This window comes from Lipotes vexillifer, unplaced genomic scaffold (assembly GCF_000442215.2).
Source record: "Lipotes vexillifer unplaced genomic scaffold, Lipotes_vexillifer_v1.1 scaffold2435, whole genome shotgun sequence".
In the NCBI taxonomy this organism is placed as follows: Eukaryota; Metazoa; Chordata; class Mammalia; order Artiodactyla; family Lipotidae; genus Lipotes; species Lipotes vexillifer.
The window spans coordinates 253,635-270,545 of NW_006769857.1; the positions used below are offsets into that span (position 1 = coordinate 253,635).

The 16,911-nt window shown below is 37.3% G+C and overlaps 1 protein-coding gene across 1 annotated transcript in view; it reads right to left on the minus strand.

The window, feature by feature from the left end:
- The window catches only part of ERICH3 (glutamate rich 3), an 89,420-nt gene that overhangs the window by 29,390 nt on the left and 43,119 nt on the right, over positions 1–16,911 (minus strand). Inside the window, 2 exon segments of the mRNA XM_007445904.1 lie at positions 9,051–9,284; positions 14,220–14,521. Of these exon segments, the coding sequence (XP_007445966.1) occupies positions 9,051–9,284; positions 14,220–14,521 (536 nt within the window).

The following is a 16,911-nucleotide window of genomic DNA, read 5'->3' on the forward strand; positions in this document are numbered from 1 at the left end:
CTCTTTCCCCATATAGTCCACATAATCATCATGATAAAGAAAGACCTATGTAATCTGTGAGTCTATACAATTTTCAATTCGAAGTCACATTTAACTGAAAACCAATTGTATTTGTTTATTTGTTGAAAGCCATTTCACTGGAAAACCTTTGTTAGTATATATTTTATTATAGAAGAAATTGAATAATCTTTTACTTGTTCAGCAAGAGCACTTATCTCTTTATCATCTTGGATGTATCCACAGTATTCTCTGTGCATAAAGTTTAAATTTTTATCTACTGTAACACCCGCCATACTGGTACACCCTGGTAGCTCGGTATGGTAAGAATATGTATGCATTTGCATAATACCTAGATACTTAATATTTTGAGATAATGCTTGTGTGTGTGTGTCTGTGTGCATGTGTGTGTGGGGGAGATCTGGTCTTTTTTATGGGTTCCCCAGCAGCAGACACTGAGATGAGGACTCATGTGCCAGTGATGTATTAAAAATATGCTCCAAGAGAAACTCTTCTGGATGTGGGTAAAGCAGGGCAGGGAAGGGAAGAAGTCAATCAAGAGAGCTATTTCAAGCAACATCTCAGCCTCAGCCTGATCCCATGAGAACCTCTGAAGTCTAAATTATATTAGAATTTTTCTTCCCTTGAGGAAGGAGCTGGGCTTCCATACTCTGCTCCAGTCAGACATAGCTACAGGCCACCCTGGGGGGAACATGAACTCTTGGCACTCCCTTGCTCTTTGTGCCTGAGGGTGAAGCAAACACAGTAGCCCAGGGCTGTCCTCTGAAGAAGACAGAGGATGCAGAAGCTGGAGATGGCCACACAGTATCGGCAAAAGAGATTCTAGGATATCTATGCAGTACACTGATGTGATGCTACAGATATGCAGTCTGGAAACTTACCAGAGCCAAAAATGGTTTCGTATATATTACCCACAAAAACTTTTTAAAATCTCCAAGAAAGTAACACACACACACTGACTCTGTAAGGAGGATGCACTGCCTTGGGCCAGAAAAATACAAACTTGCCTTTCATTTTTTTTAACCAAATAGACCTGTGTTTATAATTTTTTTATAGAATATATTTTTCAAGTGAAATAGCCCATACTTACAGGCTGCTTAGCTTTCTTGTTTGCTCTTCTCTGTGTGCTCTTCTTTTTTCTGTTTATGTTTTTTTCTGCTTGTCAGCTACCCAGATGGCTGTAGCAGCTGAGGCAGAGTTTAAGGGAAGAAATACCTGTCTTAACTCTTATCCTCTTCCCTCTAGCCCCAACGGCTCTCCATGACAGGGCTTAGCATTTTAAGTATAGTCACTGAGACATACTGAGTTCCCACAAAGATGTGAGAGATTCTACACGGCAGTAAAAAATAAACTCCAAAAAGCCTTTAAGCAACAGAACCCCTTAAGTACAATTCCATTTGTTCTTATCTTCCAGCTACCTTGACAGGCACCAGATGACCACTGTTTCTCAAAGGAATCACATACTTCAGCCACTCATTCTTTATCTCCATTGTATAAGATCTGGATGTGCTATCTCTCGGTGGGGAACGTACAGATCAAGGACAGTCGCTCTCTATCTTATTTGTACTAGTTCAGAAATTTCAGGGACTATGATTTCCCCCTCTCTTAAGCATCTCACATTTGTTTTTTTAAAAAAGAAAAACAACTCCCAGTGTGCTAGTGGTTTGTTTGATCAGTGGTTTTCATTAATTGCACAATTAGCTAGGATACAATGTTATAATGGTTCTGCACGTCCAAAAATATCCGTATCTACCATCTGAATGTTGACACCAGGACTCTCACTTTTGGCTCTGAGAGTTGTTCACATAATTTAAAAAATGAGTGCTCCTCTTTCTTTAGCAGCTTCTATTAATTGTATTATTTTATTTCAAAGGCTGAAACATGCTCTGGTTCAATTTTGAGTCAGTCCTTAAGAAAGATCAGGTGAATGAATGGCCGCTGAGTGGCAAGGCTACCTGACCTCCCATAGAAACTCATTTCAGCTTTCAAATTTCTCTCTAACCTCCCTGTATAATTTCGTTTCACTCTCATTTCTCACTCTCATTTTCATACAGACACTGGGGCCAGGCTGTGCCTACAAAAAAGCTCAAAATGCTTTAGGGCCATGGAATGGGATTTTCAACACTAATTTTATTTATTCTCTGAGAAATAAAGTTTTTATGTGAAAACTTTTATATAAAGGAACGTTTTATATAAAGGAATTTTAGGGTCGATATGTAAATTGTAATTTTTTGTTTCATTAGGAGGGAAAAAGTTGTCTTGGAGGCATGTTAGGAAACAGCTCTGCCTCCTACCAAATTCCATTTATCTCTCCAGTGCTCTCTCCAGGTACTGATGCTAAGAATCTGCCCTTGGTCTTCATGGTAGGGACCTGATCTGCACCCACTGCCTGAGTCCTTGGCCAAAGCCAGTGTGTTTGGTGCCATGGTTCTACACCCTAAGCAGGATCTCTGACTTTTCTCTTTCCACATTCAATCAGTCCCCAATCCTTCACTGTTTTCTCTTTTCATGTCATCATAACTGTTCATTGATAACTATTCCTTCTTTTCCATCACTACTATTTCACACAACATGAACTTTAGAGAAAATGCTATGTTTTTCTGTAAAACAAACTTAGGTGTTCCAATCATGACTAAGCTACTCATTAGCTTTGACTTTGGTTATGCTACTTAACTTCTCTAAGGCTCTGTTTTCTTGGCTGTAAAATGGGAATCAATTCCAATTATTGCTTTCCATAAATCATTGTGGAAATTACATGATAAAAATTAATCTCACCAAATCAAATAACCATTGCTTTATGATTTTCAGTCTTCTTCTCTCTCTGATATTATACATGATAAGTATATTCTAATAAATTTCTTTCTTGTGATTTCACCCTGTATATCACATTAAACATAGTAGTCACAGTTACCATTTATTGAGGAAAACAATAAAACCTGATCATGATTATGCACCTACTCTGTACCAAGCACTGAGGTAAGCACTTTACAAACATCTCATTTAATCCCATGGAGTAGTTAGTTATCTTCTTTTTCTAGATCTAGAAAGTAAGGCCCATGGAAGTTAAATAATACCCAATGTCCATTAGCTATAAAGGAGCAATTTTTGTAAAATACTTCTTTTGTAATGACCCATTGTATTAAAACCAAGACCACTCTACCTGCCAAAAGGCCTTCAAACAGAGGGCACCCACTGTCATGAGCCCACTATTGCTTCTCTTAGCTAGATTTCTACTGTTACCACTCCAGGATGACAAATGGAAAATAGTTTTACATATTCTACTATATATGTGTCAGTAATCTCCACTGTTTGCACTGCCTGCCTAGTCAATTTGATATACACCTGACCAAAGGTACCAACCACACACACACACATCCATAGTCAGCACCAGTCCAGCAAATTCAGGATGAACTCTGCTCTCTCTCCTCGTAACTGAGGTCCTGAGTTGTCCTCCATCTTCCTAGCCACTTACACAGATTCATTCATTCACTAAATGCACATTGAGCACATCCTATGTGTCAGGCAATGTTCTGGTATTGAGGACACAATGGAGTAAAAAGCAGGCCAGGTCCCTGCTTCCATAGAGATTACACACTCTAGACAGACATTGCTTCCTTTGGCATGAGTACAATAAATCAACTACACATATTTATTAAGGTATTTGTTCATTCTCTTAACAGTGACCATGGGTAGCTCTCTCAGAAGCTGTTATACTCTTATTGTGATCCATAGCTACGTAGTTTGTTTTGAACCAGTGACAAGTCCTGACCTCAGTTTTCAATCATTCCTTCACCCACTAGCATGATGCATTGTTTTACTACAGTTTAAATTCACTATGTCCTCCACTAATGTCCTGATTTTAACTACTTTGTTTTTAGCTTACTAGCTTGAAGCCCATAGAGACACCTCGATTTAAGTTCACAAACTCAAATATGAAAATTCAGTTAAAAATTTAGATCACTCCAATAACACACCATGTATCCCAACCCAGCGGACACAATACTGCTCTGAGTTCTAACACAAATTATGTCTCTTTCCCAATTCCTTGGTCCAAGTTTTCACAGAAAAACCTGCATAAGTGTCACAGCTATTTTCTTCAAATTAGCCTTGACATATGAATTGTTATGTCCTACTATTCCTTATATTAACAGTTGTAGATTATACTCATGAGTTCACCAAAATATGTTCATATTTATATTAGATACTGTGGTTTGTTCAATATTTTCATGTACAATAATACCTGATTAGACAAGTGCTTTGTACTCAATAAATATCATCAAATGAGTGTATGCTTAATGACAATAGAAGCAGAAATCACTGAATTCCATCCATGAACAGTAACTAGTTATTTGGTGTAAGGGAGAACATATGTCCTCATACTGGTAATTCATTATCAATTTACCAATGAGACAAATATACACATTACTTTGTATATATATATCTAAAGTAAATGCAGATATAGCAGGAGGAGAAGAAGAAAGCTTAAAAGTTCCTCCTTTAACTGGATTTTCTAAATACTTAAAATACTGAGAATATAATCAAATCATGCATCACATTTTGCTGCTTAAACCTTTTTACATTTGTCCATTAATCTAGTCAACCAGCCATGCATTTCACAAGATTTTATTGAGTGCCTCAGTAGTGCCATCACTATGTACAGGGCAGATTCAAAACTGTAGAGAAATACCTCATAGAAAAGTATTTTATGTGAACTAAAAGATGATGCTGCATTTAAGTATTCACCTGAAAGCCATGACTTCCTACTTCAACAATCCAAAAGTGAAGATGAATTGAGGAATTCTTACAATTAAGAAAAATTAAAGTGTGACTAATCATGCAAAAAATCACAGACATAGATTCTAGCCAAAAGCTGCCTACAATCTTCCCCTAACCCTCTCTGGTCCAAGGAGGAGTCAAGTGACACTGAAGTCCACAGAGCGTGGTTTCATAGCATGTACAATTTCAACACAGAAGGAGCAGGCTTCCCTCATACGCATCTCTTCAAGCCCATAGTCAGGCCCAGAAAGGAAGAGTGAGATACTGGAAGTCAGTAAATCAAGTAAACAGAATATTTTTGTGATTCTGAGATTTTCAAAGTCTTTAAGGCCTACTTATTCAACAGACTGAAAAACAGCACAAGGAAAATACTGTCTTTCTTACTAGAAAAAAATTTCGCTTTAATTCTTATGTTCTTTGTATTCTGGGAACAGATTCTCTCTCTCTCTCTCTCTCCCTTTCTCTCTCTCTCTCTCTCTCCCGCCCCCCACCCCGTTCTCTTTCTCATAAGGAGCTACTTAGTCTTTACCTCTTACTCATAGGTACTATCATCCAAACTGTCCCTAAAAGTCTATTCTCAGCAACATGACACTTTTCCCCTCAACTTTATAACATTCATCTATGACAATATATTTTCAACTGGTGAATTAGCTCCTGGGGTTGCCAACACAAACACAGAGAAAAGGAAGCTGTCATTCTTTTTAAACGATGGGAAGTCTCACACATCATTCCTAAAGCAGGGTCCTCTCTTAGTGGGCACGCAGTCCCTGGCACTCCATCACTTGCAGGCTGCTCAGCACAGTGTATTCATCAAGGCGGGCCGATGCAATTGCTCACTGGCAGTTTAAATGGGGCCGACTTGTCACAGGAGTGACAGCCTGGGCAATTGTTTGCCCTCTGGGAACAGGTGCAGGCAGGTTCAAATGAAACACATCCAAACACTAACAGCGAGATTCTTAATCATGTCAATAAAAAGGATGTACCAGTGTCTAGGATTCAGTGGTCACAATATGCCTCTTACACTTTTGAAGATGAAGTGCTGTCTGGCTTTTCAATAGATTGTTCCAAGGAATCTATCATGTCATTATCATTTTTAATGCACATTTCTTGTTTGCTGGATAAAATATCTAATTCTTATACTCCTCATGCTAAAAAGCGTGTTTTTGAATAACACAGGGTCAGGTTATCAAAATAAAGGGATGGAAAATAAAGGAGCCTGGTGGTGGAGGAAAGAAACAGTAGTAAGCAATGAAATTTTACTTCAGAATAATGGCAAAGTTTTAATGTAAATACCAAGGATGCAAAGGAGCTCTTAAAAAGACTTATTTAATAACATCGTTATTGAAAAAACAAAATAAAATAGTTAGCCAGTTTAATTTTTGGCTCTTAAATTTCCCAACATTGTGGGCTAGATTTTATATGTTCTGATAGCTTTCATTACACATCTATTTAAAATATTATATGTTCTATATCTACATAATGCAGCTAACTCTATACAATGTTTTTAATAAAATTCCAGTAATAATCATATAGTATAAATATAACTAGATATCATGGCACTAACAAAAATAGTATTTTAGTATTCTTGGTGTTAATCAAGTAACTGCTTAATATTCACAAAATATCTTGAGGAAATTACCTCTGTGAGGAATAACAAAGACAACATACAGTCCTAGCTTTTGTAGTATAATTAATTTGTGTGTTATTAAATTAGCTTGAGGGGCAAAATTTAACACACATGAAACAATGAGTGAAAAATGAACTACTGAACGATAGAGTTTCATAAAATAAAGAGCTCAGTGAAGGCTGCCGAAGTAGGAGAGTCTCATGGAAGAGGAAAGGGATGAATTGGAAACAAGCAAAAGGCCTGGGAGTGGACTGGGGGAGTCCATCCAGGAAGGAGAGAGGTAAATTTGGGTAAAATTAGAAAATGACCATTTTAATTTCCTCCGTTTAAAAGTAAAAAAGAAACTAAAAAACAGAGGCTAAAAAATAGAATAAGATGAAGAGCTCAAGGTAAATGCCTCTAAAATGTACATTCTTAAGGAAACAAAATCCTTTTATTGGGGGGACTTGCTTTAATTTCAGATAAGTGGATATTGGCTGATTTGGAGAAACGTTATATTGTTTTTTTCCAAAATCCAAGCTCTGAATTTTGCATCTTGGCTCCACCAGTTTCTGGCTGTGTGAGTTACTCAGTCTCATCATTTCCACATTTCTTTACTTGTGAAATGGAGATTAAAAGTACCTGCTTTTTTTTTAAGGTTGTCTGAAGTAAATCAGATAATTCATGTAAAATATTTAGCACAGCACTTAGCACAAAATAGTCTTAATGAACAGTACCTATAGGGTTCCTTTTTAAACATAAGATTCCAGTTATTTAAATGCAAGTAGTATTCAGTGTTAATGTTGACCCATCACTATCAGTTATTCAATAATTACAGGTCTAAATGATTAAAGCCTGCCCTCGGAGTAAGATCCAAATACTGCCTACATCCTTGTCTGCTTAAACAGAAAAAATTACTCTATCTTGGAAAAAAATCCATTTGACCCCAAGAAAGCAAGTTGATTATGCAATACAAAAGTAATCCCCAGATTACCATATATTGAAATAATGTATTGACCCTTTGTGAAATCAATACTTGATAATTCACCAGCATTATTGAAATTAACAACTGAGTCCTTCTTTGTTCTGAACCGGTTATATTTATATGCAAACACACTTTCAATCTTTTTCCAGGTCCAAGTCACTTGTATAGTTTCTTTAAAATTTGATTCAGGTGACATCACTTTTCCATAGAATTTTTAAACTTTTTCTATGTCATATAGGAATATAAACTTAAATCCAATATTCACATTCAAAATGAGGGGAAAAAGCTATGTCTCAGCATGCCTAGAAACATAAAATGTAACTATTGAGAAATTAAAGAAAAGGCCTAATTTAAGACTTTACAAAAAATTTTCAATGCTAGATCATTAATATAGAGTAGTTCTTTCAATTATACTAAAATGGCAGCAAAACTTGTTTTCAAATATATTGCAAGTTAAAATCACTTTAATTTTTCACATTGTGCTTCACTCTTTACTCTGTCAGGAAGTTCAGGATTAAATTTTTAGTTCAAGCATAGTCATGGTCTCATGTGCAGTTCCTAGTAAAATTATCTTCTTTCTTACTCTAAATGATTTCTGTTCTTCATTTTATTGTCTTATATATGTCTGCACGAAATTTTAGAATAGGTTTGCTTGAATTCGTTCTTGAACAGAATAGAACTACAAACTAAATATTTGTTTTTGTGATTACTTTATTACTTAATTTACTCTTATTTTGTATAATCCCTATGTATTCCTTGAATTCAAAATTTTGAGATCTTATACAGAAAAAAATTTGAGAGGTGAAAAGAATGGGGAAAATTGACAGCAATTCAAAAAGTCATCATAATGTTACCTCATTCTCTAGTCTAAAGCAAACTACAAAGACATACACATACTTAAATATAAGACAGGGTTATTATTATCACTGATAAATGCCCAGAATGTACCAGGGAAGATATTTTGTTTACTAAGACCCACATAGCCTTGGCCAAACCCTTTCATGGGACAAAGCCAGAAATGTTTTCCTTCTTTGGACATTATTTTGGTAATTTAAGGTGTTTAAAAAGGTCTTAAATATTTAAGATATGCCTCAGATAATGAGGGTTTCTTTATCTACCTGAAAAGCCCTGTATTTTCCCTGTGAACATTCAGAGTCATTTTAGGTTTGAAGATTATAAGGGGGAAGCTTTGCCAAGAGCAATAATCCTTCCATAAACTAATATGCCAGCATCTGCATTCAAGGTAAATTAAGAAAAAAAAATGAACATAAGGGAGGAATTTTCAACTTTTCCTTTAATTGAATGGGAGCTACTTTTCATTTTTCCAAAGCCACAAAAATGGTGTATATGTGTGTGTATATAAGAGAAGATAGTTTGAGATGAAAAAAAGGTAGTAACTTTCTACGTAAACAGAAGATGTGTCACTACGAGCTTCACATGACACCCTGCTGAAAAATCCCAGCAAACTAAAGAAAGAGAAAGGATTGAAGAATGACTCCATAATTTGGATATCTATGGAAGAGGGGTTGATCAGCATCCTCCGGTTAGGGAACCAGGTTCTGAACAGTCTCTTAAAGAGGATTATCTCATTAAATATAAGGAAAAGAAAAGTAGTGAGTACACTTGCTAAACAGCTTATGTCAAATGATAAGCTAATCAACTTGCCATGTTTATCGTCTTCCAATTCACTCTCAGAGCATCCATCAACCTCATCTTTCACATTGTCATCAGCATCTGATGCCTTCCACAACGAGGTTTCACTCTCCTTTTCAGGGTCTAAAAGATCTTTTTCATCATCTGAGGGTGACTTTGGCATTCCACTCATTGGATCATCAGCCTGTCCTTCATTAGCTTTCTCATCTTGTTTCTCCTCATCTGCTTCGAAATCTTCTTCATATTCTGAGAAAAGAAAAGCTCCACTATGAGAATGAAAATAGAATCCCTAATACTTAACCCATTTCACTTTAATGAGAACTCTGACTCCATTATCCTCTCCTCTCTGGGCCTTTCTTCACTTCTTTTTCACACAGTTAGTGAAAATGGAAAACTAATAGCAAACGATCAAAGACTGCAATCAGTTACATATACAAGAGCAGTAAAGAAATGAAGCTCCAGGGGCTTCCCTGGTGGCACAGTGGTTGAGAGTCCACCTGCTGATGCAGGGGACACGGGTTCGTGCCCCGGTCCGGGAAGATCCCACATGACGCAGAGTGGCTGGGCCTGTGAGCTATGGCCGCTGAGCCTGCACGTCCGGAGCCTGTGCTCCACAACGGGAGAGGCCACAACAGTGAGAGGCCCGCATACCAAAAAAAAAAAAAAAAAAAAAGCTCATTTACAAATGGACATCATCATCTACAATAACCAAAATAGACAAAAGAAGAACTTGATAGAAGACAATAAATTAGAAATAAATTAAAAATGAAGAGAACAGGATTATAATAATGAAAGTTAATTTGGAGACCCAGTGAGGCCATATTTTATAGGAAGAATGTTCAAAATATTTGGATATCAAGTTAATGAAGAGTGAAGTGGAAAAAATTCAATTAATCAAGTCCAAAGGCCCTGAGAAGTAACGCTGTGAATAGCACATTCTTTCAGAGAACCAAATGGACATCAAGAAACGGCATTATGAAGGATTCTGTACCTGGGCCAGAACTGAAATCATATGCATTATTCATCCCTACAATCAATAAAATAATTACATTCCAAGGATAAAAATTCTTATAAAATAGAATATTCCTGTCACAGTCATGAAGTTGCTTAATTTCTTCAGAAGTGTAACACATCTGTAGCAGAAAAAGGAAACTGTCACATCAGATAAACGCCATCTGTCCCTTGTGGTTATAATTTTTCACCTTTCATATTTAATTGTTCCCCTTTTTCTTCCACCAAAAACTAAAAATCTTGACGTGACAACATGCCAAGGATAGAGAGCAAAAGGATTTCATGCAGAACCAATTAAGCAAGTAAACAATTATCTCTTAAAATAAAAATTACAGGAAAAATAAAGTTTTTCCTATTTTGTGTGTTTTAGTTATTAGATAGTCTGGTTTCTTCTCCAGCAGTGGGGGCCTTTCAGGTAATTACTTGAGAGCTGTCCACTCTGCCACAATGAAGGAAACTTAATTTAGAAATGCATGCCCTGTGCATATGAAGAAAGCTCTGTTAATGCAGAGAAGGTATGAGGGCGATGTGAGAAGAAAAGTGAGATCAGAAACTGTAACGAAAAAAGGCAAGCAAAGAGAACTCATCACAAGAAAGTTTTCATGAAAGAGATTTAATATGAAGAAAGAGAAATGTGAATCAGTAGAACAAAATTATAAAATAAGCAAGAAGTTGAAAAAATTAGTTTATATTGCATAATGAAAACAGGACATACTAATAAAAACAAATATTTTGATTCAAAAATTTCAGGCCAAGTAATGGGATATCTTCTCACTTGGTTTAGTCAGCTGTCAATCAATAAGACTTTATTGAGACCCTTCTATTTGGAAGAGGCTAAAATGGCAAGATAAAAGACATTATAGTAACACAACCCCTGCCCATCAAGGAATCTCCAATATTTGTTGAGGAAATAAGATGTAGGTACACAAGAAATACTATACTCATGTCAGAATAGTTTTTATACATGACCCTCAGTAATGTTCGTTTTAACACTATTGGGCTCAATTGCTGCAGATTTTTATATAGGTCTCATGATTAATTATGTGAAATAGTGTCAAATAAGTGGAATAGAGTCAAACAAGGGTGGAAAGTCATTTGGAGATTGTGGGAGACTTCCTAGGAGGGGGTGAAGTTAGCCACAGAATACACACACACAGAGAAACACATTAGAAACAAGAGATATTTGCTGCTGGTCACAAGATAAGCAAGGGCCAGACAGTACATGAGTAAACTGCTGCAAGTCCATCAACAGTATTACAGCGTGGTGAAATATGAGGGCTCTGGAGTCAGGCTGTCATGTGTCCAAGTACCAGTTAAAACACAGCTGTGTGACCTGTCAATTTGCTCAACATCTTTAAGCTTCAGTTTCTTCACCTATGATATGGGTGGTACCTGCCTCACAACGCTATGGGGACTATTAAAAGCAATAATCCCTAAACTATGCTTGGTATAGTGCCAAGGACAGTAGGCTCCTAATAAATGTTAGAGATTAGTAGTAATCATGATTGATTGGGGGTGGAGAGAGTTGGTCACAGAATAGGAGAAATCACACACAATATGTGCTTTATCGACAGCAATACACTTTAATGGAGGCCCCTGATTAAAATCAGAGTCATACAAGTGTCCAAAATTAGGACACAATTGCAGTTATATCATTGAAGCAGACCATAAAACTGAAGGACCATGTAGTGAACCACAAGAACAATCCCTGAATCCTATTTGGCAGGAGCTTCAGTGTTTTCTCTCAAAACAGGAAATTCAAGGCTGCCCTGGCTTTGTTCTATCATCACATTTAAATATTAGCCTTCTATTAACCAGGAACACTGCATTAGCATCACAGCTCAAAGCACACCTCCTTTGTCTCATCTACTCATGTTTTCAATATGAATGAACCAGTGGCATGCTTTCTGTATCCCTTTTCATAATTTCTTCTGTTTCCCCATCTCATTTTTCTTCTTCCAGAGAATGTAATTAGCTTGTTGTTTACCATCCCCACTAATGAGGAAGCAAGTCAACGCGAGGTCAACATCAATCCCTCCGCAGCTCTCCCTGGCTGACCTCCGCACGGGCTTCTTGCTGCCCTGACCATCAGCGGCTGTTCTACAGAGAGCTGAAGCCTTGCTCCGCTGTTTCTTCTTTTCTTAAATGGAAATGGGCATTTAAAGTCCATTAAGGAGCCAACACAGAAGGAAGATCTTGGGAAAAGCTGTTTAATAGTCATAAAGTATGCTACTCATAGCACGGGCCATGTTGGTTTAAGAAAAAAAAAATACAGACATTGAACATGGCCTAAATAAACATACCTGTATGTTGTGAAAGTTAAAACACAAAAACACATCCCATTTGCTAATTGCTCTGCTGTTGCTATTGTTATCTACAGATATTGTAAAATTTTCAGTTTAAGATAAGAATAAAGACTAGAAAGGATCATGGAGAGAGGTAAAATTGTTAGGAGTGAAATCTTTTTTAGATAGTCACATTATTTCAGTCATAAACAGATATGAAGGCCAATGCTGTAACAACTCTGTAATTATTTTCTTGGATTTCTGAAACTGTTGGGCAGCAACTAGAGAAGGTGGAGAAGAAGAGACCTAGGAGATGCCCCTTTCCTGATACCAGCCCTTCCACACTCATCCCAGCCAATGGCTAGCGCTCCTCTAATCCAGGCTTTGTCTCCTGGGTGCAAGAGGGACACTCAGGCAGCTCCCCTTTTCTGATTCTTTGGACATATCACCCACAACCAGGTAACATCAAGGATAGCTTGTACAGAAGAAGAGGTTATATGTACAGTGTTTGAAAGTTTGGGCTTTGGAATTAGACAAGCCTGAGTATTAAAGGGTAGCAGAGTATGCCACCCCGAACTATGCCACTTGGGCACAAGGTTTATTTTGAGCTGAAGGCAATTGAGAAGTAGTAAAGAGAAGAGAAGCTCTCTGCCCTCCCCCATTTCCCTAAAAGCAGGACATAAATTTTTGAAGGTGTCTCCCCTCCCCTCTCTCCCAGGAAGGACAAAAGTTAATCATAGGAGACAACTCCGATCCTTAGCAGCCCAGAGATGGCACCAGAGGAATCAACACAACAAACTTCACTAGAACTAGCCCTCATCTACCATTAGTTTCCACAGAATATTTGCCTTCCCACAATTTGCTGCCCCTGGAAGCTCAATGTCCTTTTCCTTTGCCTTGTCACTTCTTGAAAAAATATATTTTTCTTTTATTAAGATGCCATATAAGCCCGAGTTCTAACCACCCCTTTGAGTTACTCAGCTGAGTGCTCCCGTACATATGCACGATGCACCTGCTAATAAACTTTTGTTTGTTTTTCCTTTTTAACCTCTTTTGTCAACAAGGATACAGTTAATGAACCTAAGATGGGTAGAGGGAAAAGTTTTTCCTTTCCTACAGTATGAAACTTAGTTCTGCTACTTTCTCTCTGTATGTCTGAGCCTCATTTTCTTAAAATGGAGAGAGTAATAATATCTACTGCATCAAAATGTGAGGGTATGTATATATATATATAAGGTAAGGAGATATATATATATGAGTGTGTGTATGCGGTTAGAGAGGGGAAAGAAATGAGGAGAAAGAGGCAGAGGAGAAGGATGTGAAGAGGAAGGAGAGGAGAGTGGGGGGAAGGGAGGGGAAGGGACAGGAGGGGAGGGAAGGGAAGAACAAGAAAACAAGAAATGCGGACAAGCTCCAGGACCCCAGGCCTACATCAAATGTTTTCAGTTATGGAATACTCCATCACTATATAATCATATAGGTTGTTCCTACCTGACGCCAAAGCATCAGTTTCACCAAAGCAAGTACATCAAATACTGAAAAAAACAGGCAAAATTCTGTTTGGTGAAATGGTTTCTCCCTGCATAAGTGAACAGAGCCTCTGGCTCACACAGACGCAAACTCTCCTTTCCCGCCTCCCCCTCCAAGCACCTCCAACCCCCTGGAGTTAGGCTGCCCTCCTCTAAGACAGGCCACACAGAACCCCTTGCAAAACAGTTGAGAAGGTGGTCAGGGATTCCTCACCTGCAACACAGTTGCCTGAAGATCGAAACTGAGTAACAACATTTAATGGATATTTTTGCAAATTTTTATAATCACATTGTAAAGTCTTAAAAAAGAATGACCACACCAGGCAACAGCAAAAGAACCCAGTGTTACTCATTACCATATTTAAAGATGTTTTCTTGGTCATCTTCCCAGACTTCTTGTCCTGGCTTTTCTTTATGTTCCATTTCTTCAACAGCAGTTCTCACTTCGCCGATCCCTGTATGTAGTTCTTGAGCTGAAAAAATGGCTGAAGCTGAGGTTTTGCTCCCCTCCATCTCTCTCCTTCTTGGTATCAGGTACTCTCTATTCTTCCTCGGTTTCCCCTCACCCTTCATCAATCCCTCTCTTCTCTCAATACTCTTTTCTTTCCTAGGTTTTGGTGAAGTTGTTTTTTTGTCAAGGCCCATTGCAATAATGCACCTAGGAAAAACATTAACATAAAGTGTTGATTAACCTTTATATATAGCACAATGGAACTGCAAAGATCTTTAAATCACTTCTCTTATTCCAGTAAGAAATGTTACAAGACACATATTTATCATAGTACACAGAATTAATTAAAATAAACTACTTTCTCCTTACTAATACCAAAATCTTATAAATAAACACAACAATTCTTAATAGTTTTACCCACAGTAATTACACAAGAAAAGAAAGCAACTTAACAACAATGAATTATAGTCTCAAACTAAACTTTGTGCCTTAAAGTATATATTTGGCCTTATAACAGAGATAGATAGATAGATGGATAGGTAATTTAAGTCCTCATATTAGAATTATGTGATACAAGAACATTCAGGTTTATCAATAAAAGGAAGCTGAGATAAAAATTATCAGAAGAAAGATGGCATTCGGTCTTTGATAATTTATTATTCCAACAAGACAACAACAAAAAGACTTACATACAAAATTGACTCTAAATAATTATGATTGATTTTTTAAGAAACACAATCAGTTAAATATTTTTGTGCCCTTTAAATAAACACTTCAGAAGCCTAAATGCTTATTTTAACAGAACTGTCATTATTGCTTTTAGAATGGCCTTTTGAAACCTGTACCACGATCTTTTGGTGATTTTTCCTGGCAATAAGCTTTTGTTTTGGAAAATGGCAATAATCTATAGAGGTCATAAAGTCATTCTAAGTCAAATCTGGTGAGCCAGCAAATGATCTGAATGTTTTAAGACATTAAAAAATATTTTAAAAAATCAGTTGTAACATTAATAAATTCTTCTATAGCTTTTATCCTATCTCTCAAGTTAATATCAAAATAGGAATTCCAATAACTATAATACATACATTAATAAAAATGATGACTATGATAAGAGCATCCAGCACTCCTTCTGTGCCAACCTCTTTACTGGGTACTTTATATACATGGTCTTATATGATATATTCCCCTACAGACCAATAACTTAAGAACTATCGTCATCACTTTACAAATGAGGAAACTGAGGCTTCAAGGATTCCATGACTTGCCCAAGTTCACCCAGCAGGTTAGTGATAAAGCTGGCTTTCAGCTCAGGACTGTTAGACTCCATCACCTCCCACTGAAGTACACCCATATGATTAGATTACAGGTATAGCCTTCTCAGATGACTAGTTACACAGACAAATGTTACACTGCTGGGCTTACCACCAGGGCAAGTACTCACAGTCTCCTCACAAAGACTAACAGAATGTGGAGAAGTTTTCACCAAGGCCTAGAGACAATCCCTGACCTGAAAGAGGTGCCTGGCAGCTACCAGTCTCCCCACTCCTCTTCTAGAACTTCACACATCCCCTTCTCTCCATGTCACACAACTATTGGGGAACTGGGTCAGTTAGAGTGGGGTCAGAATGCAGTCAAGACTTTCCAGTCCAGGAAGAATAGAAACAATACGTAAAATCTGAAAATTGCCTCTATGTGAATCAAGTCCAATGGAAATTTCTTAAAGTGAAGATACCACTGAATGTCAGCCATCCCTAGACTAGCAATAGTATAGGAATTGATCTTAATTCATTCTCCCAACAAGTAAATATGAGAACTTAGTTATATCACTTATCCTTTCATTATCTCCCCATAAAATAAAGCTAAAAGGATATGCACTCAAAGTAACTATCAGGCTGTGAAAAATGGGATAATCAGAACATACTTACCTCAGCCATATTAAGCATGATAAATTATTTCTTGACTATAATGATGATATACGTAGCACACTACTTTCCTTGGAATAAAGGTGTCATGAATCTTCAGAGACTATGATTACTAACATTCCTTCTGTTCAAGATATTCTTCCCTTATCAATGGCAACACCAAATATATTGATTTGGAGCCTCTGATATGCTGTTACTTTTAGTTTATGTTGTGACTGTGTAGAGGCCTTGATGCCTCCCTACTGCATGCACAGACTTTTTATTGCCCATCTGCTTAAGGGAATTAGGCAAACAAAGTGGGTAACATCTGTGCTCTCCTTGTCACTGACTACCTATTTGACTTCTGAGTATAATATGAGGTGTTGATTCTCATTACTAAAGCTCAAAGCAATCTGCATTCTCTTGGTTACGCAATTCTTTTTCCTGTGTTTCACTTTAGCAACTGAAAGTAACTACCATGACTCTTCAAAGAGTTCCCATGATTGAGGGATGGATACAAGTGTGGAACCTCCATACTTTGGAAGTGAACACTGCTAAGCTTTTCTTGTTTTCTAAGGACCTTAAACAGGTAACTCCAAAAATTTCTAAATCCTTCCTCCTTAAGAGAGAGAAGAGGTGTGAAAGAGTCATCTAGCAAGAGGGACAGTGAATGGTCTAGGGCAATGTAGCAGGAAT